The 21,232-nt window shown below is 37.3% G+C and overlaps 1 protein-coding gene across 2 annotated transcripts; it reads right to left on the bottom strand.

The window, feature by feature from the left end:
- Positions 1-1,556: 1,556 nt before the first annotated feature.
- On the bottom strand, positions 1,557-20,748 carry TTPA (alpha tocopherol transfer protein). 2 transcript variants are annotated; one of them, XM_080802977.1, is made up of 5 exons: positions 20,423-20,745; positions 13,388-13,541; positions 8,116-8,309; positions 5,920-6,030; positions 1,557-3,767 (listed from the first exon to the last, which is right to left on the bottom strand). In XM_080802977.1, the coding sequence occupies exons 1-5, from the start codon at positions 20,624-20,626 to the stop codon at positions 3,594-3,596; spliced, it is 837 nt and encodes a 278-aa protein (XP_080659103.1). In that variant the 5' UTR covers positions 20,627-20,745; the 3' UTR covers positions 1,557-3,593. The 2 variants fall into 2 exon arrangements, with proteins under 2 accessions (XP_080659103.1, XP_080659104.1); XM_080802978.1 differs by lacking the exons at positions 5,920-6,030; positions 8,116-8,309 and having other exon boundaries at positions 2,194-3,767; positions 20,423-20,748.
- Positions 20,749-21,232: the final 484 nt, after the last annotated feature.

Raw genomic sequence — 21,232 nt, 5'->3', positions numbered from 1 at the left:
CTAGGGAAAGTCTTGCCTCCTGTGACCCTTCCCTCCCTCCAAAAATGGTAGGACTATTTACTGTTCCTCAGACATGGCCTGTTCTCTCTCGTCCCTGTCTTTGCTTGTGCTATTTCTTTTCTTGGAATATCCTTCCCCTCCTCAGTTCTCATTGTTCTCTAGGGCAGTCAGTTCACCTTAAAGGCTCTGCTTCAAATTGCATCTCTTCTCAGAACACATTCTCAGTTATCCCACGTGGAAATTATCTTTCCTTCCAAAGCATTCTATTAGAACCATTCTAATGACCCGTACACCATACTGCACTTTACCTGGCTATTTTAGGTAAATATTTTCTCTCTTCTAGGCAGCATCTAGTTAATTTTTCCAGTCACTGTAGTGTTTAATTCAGTGTATGGTGTTATCAAAAGTAGACATTTGGGTTGCGTAAGTGGCTCAGTTGGTTAAGCGTCTGCCTTCGGCTCAGGTCGTGATCCCAGGATCCTGGAATTGAGTCCCACATCAGGCTCCCTGCTCAGCAGGGTGGCCAACTTCACCCTCGGCCTAGCCTGCCACTCTGCTTGCTTATGCTCGCTCTCTCTCTCTCTCTCTCTGACAAATAAATAAATAAAATCTTTTTTTTAAAAGTAGACATTTTATAGATTAATATGATTGACTTGGGTAGAAAAGAAAGCAGTCAAGCAAATACTAGCTATGAGGACAGGAGGAAGATGGTATGTGTCCTTGCTAATAAGAAAATCAGTGGAGAGGTACTGCTGCCAATCCTAATTTTATTACCCCCATTTCTAGTTCTGCCTTTGTAAATCACAGTTCCTCCATGGCATCTAAGTGTGGTAAAATTCCATGTATAAGGCCAGTAAATAGTGTTTCAGACAACACGATCCTACTAGTATACTAAGTTTCAGTTGGTTCGTAGGTTTGACCTGTTTTGTGAGCTATAGGCTTTACATAGATGAGTGGCAAAGACAGTATTTGCTCTAGTTCTGCAGTGTTATTTCTGTAAGAAAAATACATAGTATAAATATTATATATATTTAAGTATATATTATATGTTGTATAAAAATACTTAATATTTATACTATATGTTTAATATATTAATATATATTAATGTTAATTACTAATATATTTAACACATAAATATATTAAAATATATAATATAAATATAAAATCACAATCTAGGCTAACCGGAGATTGTTTCAAAATTAAATTATCTGATTTCAAAATTAAATTATCTGATTAATTTACTTTTCACTTAGAAGTTTTAACTTAGTAGATCTGCATGGCTTAGTTTCATGAAATTAGTTCATGGTCCCTTTAAGCATAGCAAAAGACACTAGAGGAAGATGGTGTTGAACTCAGCAGCCTGGAAAACCAGACTGTAATGAAAACTTACAGAGGAAAAACTAGCATTTGTGTAATGTACCCAAGTCAATCTTATTAATCTATAAAACTTAACAAATGTGATAAGTTTTTCTTAAACTTATCTGTAAAGAAAAGCAATTATTGCAAATAAATGCCTAATATTTATATTGTATTTAAAAATGAAAAAGAAACAAGTATTGTTTATGTGAAAGATCTTTATTTTCTTTTGAGAAATATTAAAACAAATAAATTATTGTGCAGTTCACTAACACAATGAGCGCATGTTAGCGTTAACCTTATAAATAAAAGGCACTTCTGGCACAATCACAGTAAAGTAATAGAGACAATTTGATAGTTATTTATCTTACAACCTTATAAAATTGCTAATTTCACATTGTTCTTTCAGTTTGCTTCAAAGAATTGTTGCATTTAAAAAAAAGTCAAAATCCCATCATGAAATGTACTTCTGTTGATTGATGTATTTTCATTTTTTTTTTACTGTTAATAACATCGCCAGTGAATCACATCTAAGAGACATTTTTAAATATTACCCTTTATTCGTGCACTTCACAGTGTCATAAGAAAGTGTTTTAAGTACCCAAACATAAATGAAGTGGAACTCAGATATAAACCTCCTTTACAGAGGAATAAAAGTTGGATAAACCAGAGTTTTTTATTTTTATTGTTTATTCTTTTTCAATGATTTTATTGTGCTATTATTTCTAATTATACAATTTTGTGAATTATATGATTTTCAAAGGAAGGTGCAACATTTTTTATAGTTTTTTATAATTTTTTATTTTTTTATAGTTTTTATAGAAAACAAGCATGATGTAATTTTTTTAGAAAACAAGCATGATGTAATTTTTTAATAAAAATTATAATGTAAAGTAAGCTTCCCAATGCCAAGTCAAAATTAAATATGTTCTCTAAAGCACATTCACAAGTGCTCTCAATTTTTTCATAGACGGAGAATCACAAGTATCAGCTCACCTGATTAGAATAATTTTCTTATAAAGAAAACGCCCTTCATATATCCTTTCACAAAGATGTTATTGTAGGATTAATGTTGAAACCCAACTAAGCTTTTATAACAATATTTAACAAATTTTGCAGTTTTTTTAAGTCTTAAAATTAAAAAATTATGAAACACTATAAAAAGTCATAAACTGAAAGCTATATTGACATTGTATTTTTCTTAATAAGCAAAATATTCTTTGACATAAACTATGATAGAAACATCACATTTTAACTACTGTTTTTTTAAAGTACACATGAATTATAGAATTTAGCTAGAATATTCTGATATGTAGTAAAAGTAGAATTATTTCATACATAATCGGAAAAGGTCCAGGCGTAACTGACAGTGATTTTTTAAATGTAAACATTTCCTTTCCTTTGTGTAGTTGTGTTATTGTTCAATTAAAAATAGAGTCATGTATGTATGACAATTAAATATTATTCCATTTCTAATTCTCTATGTAGTCATGATAAGAATAACCAAAAACTGATGTCAGAATTACATTCTTGATTTATTTGAAAATGCAGGAAAAGTATTTAAAAACTATCAGGTATGCCTGAAATATTTCCTAAATTATTTTTGATTATCAATTGTAGCAACATGAGTAATTTCATGAAGATCTCTAGATGCTACATATAACACTTTATGGTGCACAGACTCTTCAGTCAAAAGTTTCTGTTGTGCACATGTGCTGAAATAGAACTTCCCTGAGGTGAACTATCTTGCTGGCTCACAGAAAAAACTCTGTAAAACTGTATTCAGATTTTAATCTGAATTATAATCTAATCTGACATTCACCCAAGATGGGTATTAATAGATTTTTATCATCAGTTGATTTGTACTAATACTTCTTTTCTGTGGACTATTTATACATTTATTACTCAACCAATGTAGTCAGATAACTTGTTGAAAATGAAACTTCAGAAACAGCTACTTTAGGAGATAATTTCAAGTATAAAAATCAGGAATCCTTTCTATGCTTTTAAGGTATACAAACATTTAACTACTTGAAAGATAAAGAAAGTGCATGTAAAAAGTCAAGAAGTTTCCCAAATATCCATGTTGCTCATGTCAGAAGAGTTTTACAATTTAAAAGATCTATCAGACAAGTGTTACTTAGCTTAAAGGGTTTTTTTCTTTCATTCATATAACCAGGTAGAATCTCACTCATGTATTTATAATTAGGAAGTCATTCACATTAAATAACTTCTTCTCACTGATTGATCTGTGAAATGCTGCTGAGATAATTTTCAGACTTCATTATAAAATTTGTCCACTCCTGACAAATGTCCTCCATGGAGAATTCTGCACCACCATATTCCAGAGGAAGAATGTCTGGGAAATGCTGAAGTAAGCTTTGTTTGTAATTGTTCCCGTGCATGTGAATCTGAAATAGCCAAAATGTTTTAGAAGATATGCCCTCAGTCTCTCACTAGATTACATATATTTCAAATGTAAAATCAACACCATAAAATAAAGTACTATAATGACTTTCAAGATAGGAGAGCATGTATAAATGCTATGCCCTTTATTTCTCTGCTTATGTAAGAATTATACTTAAATTTCTATTGTGCTGCTTGGGAGTCTAACCACCTTATTGTTTTTTATATGTATTTGTATTTGCATATATAAGATTTATAAAAAGATATTCTGTCCTCTTTCAAAAATAGATTTTTAAAACTCTAAATAAAATCATTTTATACATTCTATTCCCTAATGTACAGGTGATTCTTAGCAAAATATCTGTTCTAGAAATGATACAACTATACTACCGGCATTAGTTCATATGAATTAGAAGCATTTATCAGTGCACACAGCTACGTATATGGGGAGTATTTTATGTGGTACCGTTGATGGATACTCTTGGCTAGGACAGAATTAAGAGACAATTGTTGATGGTTGAGTACTTTAAGTTTTCAAACACTTAAACTATAAAAAGTGACCATATGATGCTATGAAATTAAAATAAAGACTTAGATCTGTCAATTAAAAGCACATCTTGCTAAAAATAAGTAAGTCCCTTTTTCCATCCGGTATGGTAAACTGTTCATCTATACAGTCAATGATCATTTAAAAGCAGCTACTATATGCTAGGATATGAGAACTGAAAAATGAATGAAACAAGTTTCCTATACTCAGGAACCTCACAGTTCCAATTCTTGATTTCTTCTGAAATGTTTAAAATATCATCAGCTAATGAAAATTCTATGATTTCCTCAGAAGGGGGCAAATAAAACATTCACAGGATACTGCCAAAAAGTTGAAAGGGAGGAGAATGGCTTGATTGGGTCCCCATCTCTCTTACTTTGGCAAGTCTGTTTCATGTCAATTACCTTTCCCTGAAATACTTCACCTACCTTCTCAATTTTTAAATTTTTCTTTCTTTTTTGCTCATATTCTCCTACTCATTAGGTTCAGTTTTTTTGGTTTTGTTTTTATTTGTCCAGAATACAACCCAAAATAGAAATACCTATTTTTAGATCTTTCAGAGTTAAACAAAATGTGTCAGCTATTATCAAGCTACACTGAGGGAAGACAAAAATGAGCCCCCCAAAATCGACTTTTCTAAAAATACTAACATGAAAAGTGGCCTTCTTCACAGGTGTGGTTCTTCTTGAATACAGATAGAAATTCCTACTGGGTAACTCTACAAATTATCTTTTATAGATTAATGTAGAAAAGTGGTTGCCATTCTTGGGAATTTAAATTTCATTTTTAATACTTGAAAAATCCCAAGAGATATTAGATATTCACCTGAAATAAGGCTCCACAAGCTTTGCTTTAATTAATGTGACATTAAGTCACATACCTTGGGTACTGTGGTTTTCAGTTATGCATGTCTTATTTAAATACATTTTTTTATTTGCACAGATAATACATTCATATAGCTAGAAATCAGAACAAGATAAACGATAAACAATGAAATGCCTTGGTCCCCACTCAAAACTCATCCACACCTCTACTCTATTACATATAGTTAGGTTGCTTTCTTGTATATCCATTCAATGCAAATATAACTAGCGTTGCTAACTTCTCCCCTTTTTATACATAAGGTAGCATACCATAAAAACTGTTCTTCCTTTTTTTATTTCACTTTACAAGCCATCATGAAAATCTTACTGTATTCCATTGTGTTGATGTATCTGTTTATTTAACAAGTTCCCTAATGACGAACACTTGGTAGTTTCTAGTCTTTTGCTGCAATGAATCCTCTTGTATCTGTAATTTTTGTTTACATGCTTGTATAGCCCTGGGATAAAATCCTAGAAGTGCAAAGGCTGTAATTTTGATAACTATTAGCACACTGTCCTTTATAGGGAATAGACAGTTTTGCACTTTCACCTCAATGAATGAGAGGTTGTTTCCCCTCACAGCCTAACTTAATTTTTCAAAATTAAAAAGGAATTTTAATTTATAAAAATGGTTTGTTAGATAAATAATTAAAACACTGGGGAGGGGAGGTAATAATTTAGTTCTTAAATAAGAAGGATTGGAACATTTGGTACAGAAGAATAATGACTTGAATATGTTTTACTTACCCGTTCCTTAATTTTTTCGGTCAGGAATGGTTTAATCATGGAAAAGACAGCATGGAAAATTATTGGCTCATTTATCAAATGGATACCACGGACTTTTAATGGAAAGGAATCCTTTTGAAAATAAAGAAAAAAATTGCTAATAACAAAGCATAAATCAATTTATATTCCTATTGACCAGTCCCTTCTCTAAACACTTGCTATACTTAGTGCAGTACCTAAAGTGGGATTTTATTTTCAGAATGATTTATTCCATCAACACAACAGCTTGCTTTGCAGTTCACAGTCAGTAGATTAGGGAAAGGTTTCACTTTATAGCTTAGGCAAAGTATTTTAAGAAACACTTGAATCTTTGTAAGTAAAACACAGAAAATATATTCTCCAATCACATATAAATGTTCTTTCAAAGAACCAATGAGTCATTTGGACATTTATATCTAACAAATTTCCCCTAATTTTTATTTTGAGTAAAAAATTAAAATTTCATGGAAGCTGAAGGAATAATAAACACACACTTTTAAACTTCCGGCACAGGTATAGGTCTGTCACATCAAAGTAATATTGATTTATTCAGAAACTTTAAAAAGTTAAGAATTAAAAAAAAAAAAAAGCACATCATCGAAAGTTCTTATCCAAAATGTGTTAACATACAGATTTCTCCTGCCAAATTTCTTTCATGCAAAATTCTTTTTTTTCCCCCTATGCATAGCTTTTACAGATGTGTTATCAATTTGGAGATTATCCTTCCAGGTTCTTTCTATGAATAATTTTATTTTAAACATAACTGCCAATATGCTTTCTAAATAACTTTCACCCTGTTTTGTTTCAGTAACACAATACAATTTTTGTACATATCATGAGTTTTATTTATTTATTTGACAGAGAGATCGAGAGCAGAAGTAAGCACAACTGCAGGCAGAGGGAGAGAGAGAAGCAGGCTCTCTGCTGAGCAGGGAGCCCGATGTGGGGCTCAATCCCAGGACCCTGGAATCATGACCTGAGCTGAAGGCAGCCGTTTAACCAACTGAGCCACCCAGTCGCCTCCATATCATGAGTTTTAATATTGTTGTGGTAATCTATCAAATGGATATACCATAATTTTCCTATTTCTGGACAAATAAGCTATTTCTAATTTTCATCTATAAAAATTGATGCTATAAGTAACCGTATTTATCCGAGGCAATTGTGGTTATAAACACAACTTTTACATTCAGATGACCTGACCTGAATTCTTGATTCACTAGAAAATGTGTGTGCTTGGGCATTGCTATGTCATTCCTCTGACATAGTTAATCTGTAAAATGGGAAAAATAATAACCATAGGCTTGTTTGGCCATTAAATGGTAATGCACTTGAGATACTTAGTGAAGTACCTGGCACATAGTCAGCTACTATTGTCATTATATATGAAGTCTTTACTGTATTTCAGATTATTCGCTGGCTAGGTCCCTGAAAGTAGATCTGGATCACTACTGGATCAAAGATGATGGCCATCTTAAAAAAAAACCTTTTAATTTCTGAAAGAACTGTATGAATTTATACCTACCAAGAATGTAACATTTTATTGTACCATAGCTATAAATATTGTTTTGAGTGAATCTTTTAATTTAGGAAGAAAATTTAAGTAATAGAAAGAGAAAGTTACCATGTTATTATTTAAATACATAAATTATTTGGCTACTAATTTTGAACATATTTTCAGTTTCTTGCAACATTCTTTCTTTTATGAATTAATAATACTTTACTTTCTCAACAATTATGATATGATCTCTCTGATATGAGGCAGGGTGGGGGGGTTGTAGGGGATAGGGAGGGAAAAAATGAAATAAGATGGGATCAGGGAGGGAAACAAACCATGAGAGATTCTTAATCTCACAAAACAGAGGGTTACTGGGGGGAGGGGGGAGGGAAAGGATGGTTGGGTTATGGACATCGGGGAGGGTATGTGCTATGGTGAGTGCTGTGAATTGTGTAAGACTGATGATTCCCAGACCTGTACCCCTGAAGCAAATGATACATATGTTAATTAAAAAAAAAAAAACACTTTACTTTCTCTTAGCATTACTGAATTCTGTGTATCATTTTAAAATTATTTAATTTTCTAATAAATGTACTATTCTCTTGCTTTGTTGAATATATAACTAAATTTAAATCTACTATTTGGAGTTAGTATCCCAAAGAGTTAAAATATACACTTACTGTAAGAACAGCAGCAATCTTCTTGGCTACAGATGGGGTAATTTGAAAAGCATGAGAAAACTGCCAGCCTTCTAGATCAAAGATAGCCTTGATACCATTCCGCTGAGTTTCTACCTCCTGTACAATAAGCTCGGATGTGATTAGACTTACACGAAAAACATCATAAGCTGTGAAAACTTTTGGGTCCCATTGTGCTAAAAAAAAAATTAAAAATAATATATCTCAGTATAGTGTAAAGATTCAGGAAGATTTACAATGGGAAACTAACTCTTTTGAGACTTAAAAGATCAGCAGAAATAAAAACATGTACAAAGATCATGGATTGAATAATGGATCAAATTGGTGGTCCAAAAACATGTTCCTACTTTTCCCTCCATCCTCAGATCCCTAGCAAAGAACAGATTTGTAAGAGCATCAGGGAGAAGAGATTGAATGCAGACTGGATTTGATTGCCAGATGAAGCTACAGCCCAAAACATTCAGGAGAGGGTTGTGGCTAAAGATGAAAATGTGCCCAGGTATGCTCCCAGCTCAGAGGTGTTAGAAATGGGAAAAGCAAGGGCTTTTGGATGATAAAGGATTATAAAGAGTAACTAGGGCCCTATAGTAACCAAAGAGGTTGCTAAGGGAAATGGATGAAGAACAAATTGGCAAGCTCATGTGTCAGACACCCCTCCGTGGCAATAGCACATAGCTGCCATGTCTGTACAGGCCAGAACAGTAAGTGTGGGCTTTGGAAAAGAGCCAGGGAAGCACTCTGGTAGCTGCCCATACCCAGGAGAAACAAGAAAAGATTAGTGACATTCCTGTCATCTCCCCTCCCCCCACCATCCCTGGACAGGCCAGGGCAAGCAGAAATGACAGGAATGGACAGGCAAACAGGTGATCTTAAAAGAAGATACACATGCACTAAGTATAATAACATTTAAAAAATTACAAAGAAGTGGGGAACCGCACTCAACAGACAAAGGCCTAAAACCTAAGAGAACAGTTAATACAGCAAGAGACATTAAAAAGAAGCAAAATAGTTTCAATGAGGGAAGAAAAAGGTAATGTAGGCTATTATTATAAGAACTGGTTATTATTTAAAAGAATCAGTTGAGATTTTGGAAATAAAAAGATAATTCAAGCAAATCTCAGTCAATGGGACAAACCCAGAAAAGACATAGCCAATGATTACGTAATGGTTTGGAATACCAAGCTGAGGAATTCTCTGAAAAGAGCCAAGAGTTGATAAGTATGCATCAAAAGACTCATGCAGCTAGAGACATGTAGAAACCAGAGTTTCAACATCCAAATAATTAGAGTTCTGAAAGGTAATAATGCAGAGAATAGGGAAGAGGGGAAAGAGGAATAACAGTAGAAAAAAATGTTCCAGAGCTGAAAAAAAATGCAAGTCTTCAGGCTGGAGGTTCCACGGAGTGCCTAAGGAGACAATGTGAAAGGGGGAAAAAAAAAGTTTCATGATTAAGTAATGGTAAAGTTTCAAAATACCAAAGTTTCTGGCTTGGACAACTGGGTAGAATGGAGGTACCATTTACTGAGATAGGAAACAGTGGAAGAGAAATGTTTTGGGAGGAAAAAATCGTAAGTAGTTTTGGACATGTAAAAATGGTGACTCAGAGACATCCAGTTGGACACAGTTGGAATAGGGTGCTGCTCGTATGGATCGCTGGGGACAGGAGATGGTGGGGTGAAGACAGAAATCTGAGAGTTGTTTGTGCTTGTATGACAGCCTGCGACTGACTGGGATTATTTTAGGTCTATATAGAAAGTAGCATGAGAAGAGGAAGCAGAGATCAGTGCGGGAAAAAATTTCAGAATTGCAATGGTGGTAGAACAGGTGATGCCAACAAAGGAGACTCTGACCCTTAATAGATTTAAATGTTGTTGGGGAGTGTCTACCGGTGAGGAAAAACTTGAAGATAGAAAAGAATCAGAAGTATTCCCAGAATCAGAAGTATTCCCAGAAAGGCACAATGGGTTTGCCCTTTGCTTTTTAAGAGCGTCAGCTGCCTGGTAAAAATTTGAGTAATCAATTCATGGATAACACAGCTCAAATATACTATCCTACTTCAGACCTTGGCAGAAAGCTACGATGCTGAAAAATATGAACAGAACAATTGACAATCTGCAGTCAAGAAAATAGTTACTGGCCTAAATTCCTGAGCTCACCAACATAGTTGTCTAGTCACGTGCTGTCTGATGGGGTAGCCATTAGCCATGTGTGGCTATTTAAATTTAAACTAATTAACATTAAATAAAATTAAAAATTCAATTTCTTAGTTGCAAAAGCCACATTTCAAGTGCTCAACAGCCACACATAACTCATGGCTATTGGAGAACAGTTTCATCATCATGGAAAATTCTATTGGATAGCACTGGTCTAGACTCAAAGCTCCTTTAAGACAAAAGAAAAACATGCCTTAACTTCTTAATTCCTTTTCCAGCATCTATTTAATATTTATTGAGTGCTTATCATACATCAGGTAATGCTCTTATTTCATGTGTATCCCACGATGTAATGCTCACAGCAACCCTATGAGATAGGTTTTTATTATGCCTGTTTGATAGAGGAGAAACTGGGGTTACAGGTACATAGCTGCCCATGTAGCTAGAACAGAGCAGAGCTGCAGTTCCAACCCGGGTGTAGAACTTGTATTCCTAAGAACTAAGCCAGAGTCAAAGCTTAAGACTCACTGTTCAATTTTATTTTTGCTGCTGCAGTATAATAGTCTCAAAAGGCATAAAATTATATCCTCTGGCTTGTAGGCAAATAATGGCAAAAACTGAGTTTCACCTTGTGTTGTCCTGATGGACCGGAGAAAAAGGCTCTGTGCATTTTCTCTCTGCTTTCACTGCAGAGATGGTACCTAGGGAAAGGTGGTTATGCTAACATTCCACCGGGAACCTCTACCACAGATTTCCTTTTTTTAGTTTTGCCCATTAATTCAATCACATTTAGAAAATTAATGAATCTTTATCCTACCCTTTCCTTTTACTCCTAAACCTCTTCTGAGTTTTCCCTTTTCATCCTAGAATAATATCTTATTCTACATAACACACAGGAAATTTGCTGCATGCCCTTCTGTTCTGACCATCACTAACCTATGTGTTTTCTTTTTTCTTTTATTTAAGATTTTATTTATTTGACAGAGAGAGAGAAAGCATAAGCAGGGGGAGTGGCAAGCAGAGGGAGAGGGAGAAGCAGGCTCCTCGCCAATCAAGAAGCCTGATGTGGAGCTCCATCTCTGGACCCTGGGATGATGACCAGAGCTGAAGGCAGAAGCATAACTGACTGAGCCACCCAGGCACCCCAACCTACATGTTTTCTTGATTTTAAAATCTCTTTTAGTTAAAGGGTATACTTAAATGTTAATGTAAAACAAAAAAACCCTCTCTCTAAGCAATAGAATACAATTGACGCAGTGTTAAGGTATGTATGTATTTATTTATTTACTTATTCATAAAGCTTTTATTTTTAAATAATCTCTATACCCAATGCGGGGCTCAAGCTTACAACCCTGAGATCAAGAATCACACATTCCACTGTCTGAGCTGGCCAGGTGCCCCCAGTGTTAAGGAATTTATGATCAAAGGAGCACGTTTGCTTTTTCACTTTCCAGGTATCACTTTTACTTCTTAACTTGAACAAGTTTTTTTTGTTTTTTTTTTGTTTTTTTTTTGTTTTAAGATTTTATTTAATAGACAGAGATCACAAGTAAGCAGAGAGGCAGGCAGAGAGAGCAGCGGAGGAAGCAGGCTCCCTGCTGAGCAGACAGCCGGATGTGGGGCTCCATCCCAGGACCCTGGGATCCTGACCTGAGCTGAAGGCAGAGGCTTTAACCCACTGAGCCACCCAGGCGCCCCTTAACTTGAACAAGTTTGAAAAAACTCCAGCCAGCCAGTAAAGAGCCAGGACACTTGCAGAAAGAGTTCCTTGATGGTTTTAGTTTTATGTTCCTGGAAACTTCCAGTAGCCCAGATAAAATATAAGATGCCCTGTTACAGCTGAATTTCAGATAAACAACAAATAATTTTTCAGTATGCATGGGGCATACTTACACTGAAAAATTATACCCTGTTTATCTGAAATTCAAATTCAAGCTGGACATACCATATTGTCATACAATCTATGTCTACTCACTACTTAAAACATAGATACTATGTTTTCTTTGGCCACTCTTCCTCTAAAGAACTTGGGGAACCTCGTTCATCATCCTGTAAGTCTGATAGGGCAATGAAAGGATAGGGCAGACATTGTGTTGTCTGTTTTATGGACAATGACTTCATGACTGACCTAATTATACTTGACACATAAGCTGAAGCAAACAACAGGAATCATTCTACTTGGTCTTCTAGTACGCTAAAGAATAAATGCAGAGCCTTCTTGCAAGGTCATAAACAGGTGAGTTAGAGGCATGTATCTTATCCATAATCAGGTAGGAAAAGCAAGTCTATACATATTCTAAAGCTCCCTAGAATATTTACAGATGTAAATGTAAACTTTCATCTTTGTAAATTTACAAAGATAGTTATCTTTGTCCTTTCCGCTAGGCCACAAGAGGATGTTGGGAGCAGCGTGAGTTCTTCTTCATGACACGCCATTTTTAATCACACTCAGGCCTAAGGAAGGGGCAGTCACCAACCTATAAGAAACACTAGGAAGGCCTAATGATGAAAAGAGGAAGCTGTGACAAGAGGGGTATGTGGAATACAGTGTCTTCGGCACTACTCAGGGATGCCACTTTCCCACTGGACCTTCCCCCATTCCAGAGAATGAGCCCCTGGCTCCTCAGCCCTGGGTCTTATCCAATTAGCCATCACTCACTCCAGAAATATTTACAAAATACCTACCATGTGCTAGGTCCTGGTTTCAGGGTTAGGATACAGTGAACAGAACAGACAAAATCCATGCTCTCGTGGAGCTTGTGTTATTATGGTTCAGAATTCTTATTGCATTTCCCACTAAGCATTTTCTAAACACTTCACCTTGATCTTTTTCACCTCCCCCCACCCATATTTCTCTACTCTGTTTTCTTTCTCCCTTATTTTATACAGCTGACTGTGTGGAAGAATGGAAGCAAGATTTTCATTGGTTTCTAATTTTCTCACAATTGCCATCTTATTTTTTGGGGGGGGGACATTATAATCTAAATTAAATCTAAGTTAAAAACTGAAAAGCCAAATTCTTAAATACGGACTCCTAGAGCTTTCAATATGGCAGCCAAGAAGAAGAAAGAAAAAGGAAAGCAGCGCTGTATATGACTTACCAATTCTGTAAATAAGAACTTTGCTGCCAGTGGGGTCTCTGGCTCGTAGGACTCCAAGATAACCAGCCTTCAGAAGGCCAAGAATACTTCGAGGGCACAGATCTGCACTTATTTCTGGACATTCTGCTCTCCACTTATAATAGTTTTTCAGTAACTGGAAAATAAGATAAAAATTGTCTACATAGGGCATACATGGTAAGCACTTATAAAAATGAAAGCAAAGCTCTGGCATTATGAAGGGCCCTTACCATCCATTATGTCAGGATTTTAATCTGGGGTATTTTTCCTTCTTTCCTTTTTTTTTTTTTTTTTAGTTGTAAAAACTTAAGTTCCCTTCAGCAAGGATCTCAGGTGCTCAGACTTCATCACAAATTCAAATTTGAGTAATTTTAATTTGTCCCCTATGGTTGGTAGTCTCCAAAGATAGCTACCAATAATACCTCCCCTCCTGGTAGACACACGCCATTCGTCCCATTACAGATAGGATCCAGTTGATTCCTCCCCTCAGAATCTGGGCCGGCCTTACATTTGCTTCAGCAAAAGTGACACTTTGCTAGTGTAGGAAGGCTGGGACTTTCTGCATATTCTTTTGGGGACCCAGAAACCACCTAAGAATAATATTACTAATTAGTCTGTGTGGAAAGAGGCACTGGACAACCAGAGCCCGTCTTAGTCTGGTCTCCGCCAAGTTCCCATGTGATGCAATGTGGATCACAGATGAGCCATCCCCACTCAGCCCTGACCAAATGAGAGAATCACAGACAAATAAATAGTTGTGGTTTAAGCCACTAAATTTGGGGGTGATTTGTTACTCGCTAATAGATAACTGAAACATCCACCTTTAGTCCGTTCTGAAATAAGGAAAAATAGAAATCAAACGAATTAGCTCTACAAATATTTTTGGAGCATCTACAATGTTCTATACACTGGGTAGGCACTTGAGTTACAGCCATGAGCAGAATAAAATGCCTGCTCTCATTGGCGCTGACTCGCTGGTGACAACTGTGTCACCCAGGCCATGTTATGTAATGAAAAGTTAAATCACCAGGCTGCTTTGTCAGAAAAGCCTTGACTCTACCACGTATCAACTGTGTGATGTTGGGTAAATATTTAACTCCTTTGTGTCTTATTTCCCCCCTATCTGCCTTGTGGGGTTAAGCATAAAGCATCCCTGGGCATAATGAGTGGTAGTTACCACTGCTATTGCTGTAATAGGAAAGTTATTTCGGTTTATTGCTCATCTGTGTATCTTAGCGCAGGTTTATGTTGAGGAGAACTAGAATTTTTTTTTGGTTTCATTTTCTTTCCTACAAAAAAGAGCTAAATCAAAGATGCAAAAGAATGTCTCTATACCATTGCTATACTTTCTACTAATAGGAAAACAACAGAAATCAACTTTGTTAGTTGTGGTATGCATCTGAGTGGAACAGTATGTCCGGATAGTAGGTCTTGGTAAAGTATGGTCTGAAGGAATCCTGTTGTCTTTTCATTCTAAAAGAACCACCAGTAATGGTTACTCTGCATTTACAAGTAATACAGATATTGCCAGTATCCTGGAGAATACTAAAATCAAATTATGCATTTAAAGTCTATTATGGTTTAATTTTCCTCTTCAAAATATTTAGCATTCTCAATTTTTGTAACATGACAATATGTTTGGGTTTTTTTTTGTTTTGTTTTAAAGATTTATTTAATTATTTTGAGAGAGAGAGCACAAGCAAGAGGGAAGGGCAGAGGAAGAAGGAAAGAGAATCTCCAAAAAACTCCACACTGAGGGCAGACCCTGAGGGAGTCCTCCATCTCACAATCCTGAGATAAGGACCTGAGCTGAAAGCAGTGTCAGATGCTTAACCGACAATGCCACCCAGATGCCCCAACAATATGTCTATTTTGAGTTCAAAATAGCCACCGCCTGGGTGGCTCAGTGGGTTAAGCCTCTGCCTTCGGCTCAGGTCATGATCCCGGGGTCCTGGGATGGAGCCCCGTATCAGGCTCTCTGCTCAGTGGGTAGCCTGCTTCCCCTTCTCTCTCTCTTTCTCTCTGCCTGCCTCTCTGTCTACTTGTAATCTCTGCCTGTTAAATAAATAAATAAAATATTTAAAAAAAAAAAGAGGTCTACTAGCAATGGGGAATGGAAGTTTAGATGAAAGGAAGGGACGAATTTCATATTTGAGAGTCATTGAAATAAACATGACAGGTGTAATCACAAAGTAGTAATGATCTGGAGGAGAAACTACAAATACAAATTTTAAAAGCCAAGCAGAGGGTGAAATTCCAAATGTGGGACACCGGTAATGGCCTGAAGAAAGAGAAAAGCTGACTGGACTGGAGGAGCAGCGACACCATGGTCACAGAAGGGAGGAAAAAGTTATGTGTGCCGCCTGCCCCCTCTCCTCTCTCTCTGCCTAATGTTGTCTTTCTAACTTTCTCTATCTCTGTTTTTCTCCCTCTCATTTCTTCATTTAATAAACTTCTCTGAACTCTTTTTAAAAAGAGAATGTTGCCATGGGTTAAATAAAACTGCAAGGTAGGAAAGAAAAAAGTCCCTATATTAGCAAACAAAGAAATAACTGGTGACCTAAATAGCAATTTCCAAAAGGAGAAAGAACAAAAGGCACATTGTAGATTCTGATATATTCATTCTACTCTATGAGTTTCTCTTCCTCCTCCTGTCTTAGAGGGCATCAGAATAAGTGTTAAAAGAATGTTACAGTGCTCATTACTTTGATAGTTCCCTCAGATACGAAAATCGTCTTTTTAATTCTGATTCAAGCAAAACGCTAGAAGCAGCATATTAGCTCTTATATAAAAGTGATGATTTTAATTTCCCATGGAATCATACAAGTTGGAGCTTCATTAAAAGGGACATTTTAGGTGACAAACGGGGTCCTAAGCTGATTCATCTCTGCAGAATGCTAGGCACCCAGGAGATAGGTACAAGTATTGAATGAAAGAATAAACTAAAGCATGAGTAACCCAGTCAAATTCACATACTTGAAAAACTGACTTTTTCTTAAAGCACAAATCACTCTCCTGCCTTTGACATTTAACTTTCGCAAATTGAAAGACCTAAACCTGGATCTTTAATCATTACTTTTCTGCAGGCAAATAAACTAAAAACTCGGCTGACATAAATAAGTTATATAAATGACGTAAATTGCTACTGAGAAATTCTCAAACAAATCATCAAAAGTCCACAACTACAAAAAAATTGGCAGCAAGTGAACATTCTTTACTGGAAGGCACCTGTTTTTGCCATAATTAGGAATAAATAAATGGAAAAAGTTAGGATTTGTTTTAACTATGCTTTGTAATAGAGTCAGTTTCTTTTCACATTTTTCATGTACTTTCAAACAAAATAACAACTATAGCTGTGCTGCCTTTACAGGGTTTAATAGCGTCATTTCAATTCCTTCTCACAACCAGTCTGAGAGGTAACAACTGTTACTCCATTTTATGGATAAGACTACTAAAGCTCAGAGAAGTTACACATTTGTTTAAGGGCAGTAACTCTCAGGAGCAGGGGCCCTGGAACTGACAGGTAATATGATCAATTTTACACTGAAACTGACACAGTCACTGAAACTGACACAGTCACTGAAACTGACATGTGATATGATAAATTTTACAAAAGAAGCTACAGGAAGAGTCAGATTTTTGAAAGCTTCCAAGACTTCGGGGAAACCGTAAAAATACTTAAAGGATAAACAAACAAACAAACAAACAAAACTTGCCACATGGAGCAAAAACATAGGGAACTGAACTAGTCACTTATAAAAGACAAACATTCACAGGAATCTGTAGGACACACTGAGGTAAACATTGGCAGTTTTATGTTCATTGTTTTGAACGGAAGGAGCAAGTATAGTATACTTGTGAGCACAGGCTTTGCAGAGTTCAACCTAAGTTCAAATCCCTCCTTTACCACTTATTACCTGATTTTAGACTAGAAACCGCATCTCAGTTTCTTCTAAAACGAGATAATAATTAGCTAATCCATGCAAACGGTATTTACCCAATACTTGGTGCTCTATAAACTTTTAGAATCATAAAAACTTCATTAATTCACTATAACTTCAAATACAAAAAATAGAATAATGAGAAGTTGCATTGTAACTGAGGGGCTTATCAAGCTTTCGTCACATACTAAAACTGTAGGGCTTTTCTATTATAAATAAGGGAATTTGAGTTGAATTATCTGCCTTTATGGAGGAAATTGAAAAAAAAAAATAGTTTCACACTCTAAGCCTTTCCTTTTCCTTTCCACTTGGCAGGAAAGTAAGGCAAAGAGTTCACAGACAGAAACTTGATCCCTATCCAGGGGATTTAGACAGTCTTGCTAGCCAATTCCTCAAGGACATGGTGAAATGAAAACAATTCAGGAAAACAAAGAATACAGAAAACAATATATATATAACAGCTTCTGGAGGTAAATTTTATTCCTTCTTGTGTTTAGACATTTCTTTTGAAAAGCAGCTAAAATGAAAGCAGCAAATCATACACTTTTTTATTATTAGTGATCTCTACACATTAATATATTTAATGTTTCATTTAAACTGCACTCCTCATAGGACCTATGTTTGTCTTTATATTCAGTAGTTGCTGAGTAAATATTAGTTTATTACCCATGATGCTGGGATACCTGAGTAACCATCTGACAAAACAAAAATAAAGTCAGATTCCTATTTCATTCCTAACATCAAAATAAATCTCAGTAGGTTAGCAACTCCAACATTAAAAAGAGAAGTCATAAATTACTAGAGAAAATTTTGGAGAGGATAAAAGCTTTTGAAACAATCAGAAACCATCAAAGAACAATCTAATCGATACATGTGATTACATAAAAATGTTTAAATTCTGCACAGAAAAAAAAAAAAAAAACAGTACACGGGGCGCCTGGGTGGCTCAGTGGGTTAAAGCCTCTGCCTTCGGCTTGGGTCATGATCCCAGGGTCCTGGGATCGAGCCCCGCATCGCATCGGGCTCTCTGCTCAGTGGGGAGCCTGCTTCCTCCTCTCTCTCTGCCTGCTTCTCTGCCTCCTTGTGATCTCTGTCTGTCAAATAAATAAATAAATAAAAACCTTAAAAAAAAAAACAGTAAAAACAATGTCAAAAGATATCAAACTAGGGCAAAGGCTTATTTAATACATAAAGATACTTTATGAATAAAAAATGTATATGTATATGTTTGTGAACAAAATGGAAGAAAATTAACAAATGGTAAAAACAGCTAACTGGAAAATAATTTAAAATAAAATTTAAAAATATATGGAAGATGATTAACCTCACATAATTAAACAATTAAGCAAATGCATATTGTAATGAGAACCAATTTCTTGCCAAGCGGGTTGACATAGATCATAAGGTTTGATAGTACAGTGTAGATGATAATATGGAGAAAAAGGCACCATTTTGTAATACAAAAGTGATAAAATTAGTGCAAACACTTTGAAGGTGAGTTATATTCATCACCCCTGAAAATGCATACCTCACTTCACCCAGGAACTTCACAGGTTGAACTTATAAGGATATAATCCTATTTTTGCACAAAGACAAATGTATACATACTACAGTATCTAGTCGGTAATAGAAGAAGCCCCACTTGTCTTGTTTACTGTATCTTGTGTACTGCCAGGCAAATTTTAAGAGTTCAAAAAATAATCATTGAACGAAGGAATGAACAGCATATATGGGCATTGCCACTGGTGAGGATAACTCTTCTATCTAATAATGGGGGACTGGTTAATACATTTTGATATAATAAATCCACACCCTGGAATAGTACACACCCCCCAAAAAGAATAAGATGTATGCCCACATACTGAACTAAGCTCATCTCTATGATAAATTAGGTAAAAACAAAGAACAGATAAACAAGGCCAAATGTAAAACACATATATATGCTTGTGTGAACACAGACTAATCTAGAAAGATCAACAGGTACAGTAATTGCTTCTGGGTAGATGACCAGCAAAATGAAGGTTTGGGGTGGGGAACTTCTTTCCTTTATTAAGTTCTTTTAGAAATTTACTTTGCACCCTTTACTGTTTATGGTTTTTTTAATCACTCACGCTCTTCATTTTTTCAATTAAAAATCAGTTAACATCATCAACAAAACTCAAACTAGATCATATTGCTCTTCTGCACTATTCTACTTACCCTGCCTCCCACCTCCTAATATGACACTGAGTAAGCCAGTTGGCAGAAGGGCTAGATCAGGTTCAATGGCTGAGTGCTTACTATATATATCGTCAGGCTCTGTGCTGGGTATGCCTTGTTCTGTTAAATTGGTGAATGTTCAAGCCTCGAAATCAGTGGGGTGGGTAGGCTTTCTCACCATTACTTAACAGAACAGGATGCTCAGCCCAAAGCGGCAGAACTCAAGGTTACATCCCTCTTTTTTGATTCCTGTCTTCCCACCGCCCCTTCTTCAACCATCTGTACCATACCTGGAAACACAAAAGAACCACTTCGTCTCACACCTTTGCACTCAAAATATTCTAGACCGCTTCACCGTCCTGACACTTACGTATTATTCTTAACAATGGCACTATTTCGCTAGAATTTGGCTTCAGGCCTTCCGTTTTTCTGGCAACTCCCTTTTCCCCACCACACGTGGAGTGATCTGCTACGACGTGATAAATCTGGGTTTCCTACTTCACAGTTGTCACTTTGTTTCCTATCACTGGCTTTGGGCCAGGGACAGGAAAAGGGATCCTCCGCCCCCCACCCCCAAACTGGGTAGGTTCGGGAGACCCATCTAGAGCGTAGTTCCAGTGTTTGGGGTCAACGGGGCCATCACCCCAGAGCGCTCCAGCTTTTTCCAGGTTTCGCGTTTCCATGACTCAGAGAAACTGGAAGGACCGGCGCGGGATTTCTCAGAACACCTGCAGCCACCGCCCACCGCCCGGTGCGTTAGGGGCGCGTACCCTCCCCGGGTTCGGCAGGCAACTCGGGATTTCACAGAGGTCTGGCCATGCCTCTGGTCCCCAGCCCTGCCGGCGCGCGGGGAAATGCCGCGGGGAAGCGCGCTTACCCGCCAGGCCAGGTCGAGGTCGAAGTCCCGGGCGCGCAGGAACCGCAGCAGGAAGGAGTCGGTGAGTGGCAGAGGAGTCGGCGGAGCGCCCGCCGCCCGCGCCCGGCGCCGCAGCTCGGCCAGGCTGGGCTGCAGCAGCGGGGAGTGGTCGGGCAGCGCGCTGAGCTGCAGCCCCGCCGCCGTTCCCGGCCGCATCTCTGCCATGCCCACCCCGCGCTGTCGGCCGCCCTCATCGGGGCGCAGGGGAAAAGCGGGGACTCCGAGCCACCCTCCGGCCCCTCCTCCGGTGGGGACTGCCCAGCGCACACCCCCGCTCCCGCCCCGCCGGGCCGCGACCCGCCTCTCACACCCGCGAGTGGGTGGGCGGGCGCCTGGAGCCACGTGGGATCCCCACCGTGCTACTCCTGGAAACCCTGGGTGGTTAAGCCAAGCCTGCCTTTCTCCGGTTGAGGGAAGTCCTGGTGTTCACTGCCAAGGGGAAGATGTCAGAAAGTTTGTTTGCCTACACTGTTAGAGATTAGTTGGGGCATTTTTCACACACACACACACACACACACTCTCTCTCTCTCTCTCTCTCTCTCTCTGTGTGTGTGTGTGTCTGTCTTTGTTTCTCTCTCTGCTAGAAAAATTTTTTCCGTCTTACACACACACACACACTCTCTCTCTCTCTGCTAGAAAATTTTTTTTCCCGTCTTTTTCTCCCCAGCCTCCCTTTCCTCTCTCCCTCTCTCCCTTCCTCCCTTCCTCCACTCCCTCCATTCCTCCCTCCCTTCCTTCCGTTTTTCATCTTGAAGCTGCCAGGAGTCTTAA

This window comes from Martes martes, assembly GCF_963455335.1.
Source record: "Martes martes genome assembly, chromosome: 4".
Lineage (NCBI taxonomy): Eukaryota > Metazoa > Chordata > Mammalia > Carnivora > Mustelidae > Martes > Martes martes.
This window is presented reverse-complemented; position numbering and strand designations above follow the sequence as displayed.

What these genes read in the sequence shown, in the direction of transcription:
- TTPA (XM_080802977.1), bottom strand. Translation starts at nt 20,626, where the DNA reads ATGGCAGAGATGCGGCCGGGAACGGCGGCGGGGCTGCAGCTCAGCGCG. An exon ending in AGATTGCTGCTGTTCTTACA is followed by an intron (nt 6,031 to 8,115) that starts GTAAGTGTATAT and finishes TATTTTCAAAAG; the next exon opens with GATTCCTTTCCATTAAAAGT. An exon ending in CCGAAAAAATTAAGGAACGG is followed by an intron (nt 3,768 to 5,919) that starts GTAAGTAAAACA and finishes TGGCTATTTCAG; the next exon opens with ATTCACATGCACGGGAACAA.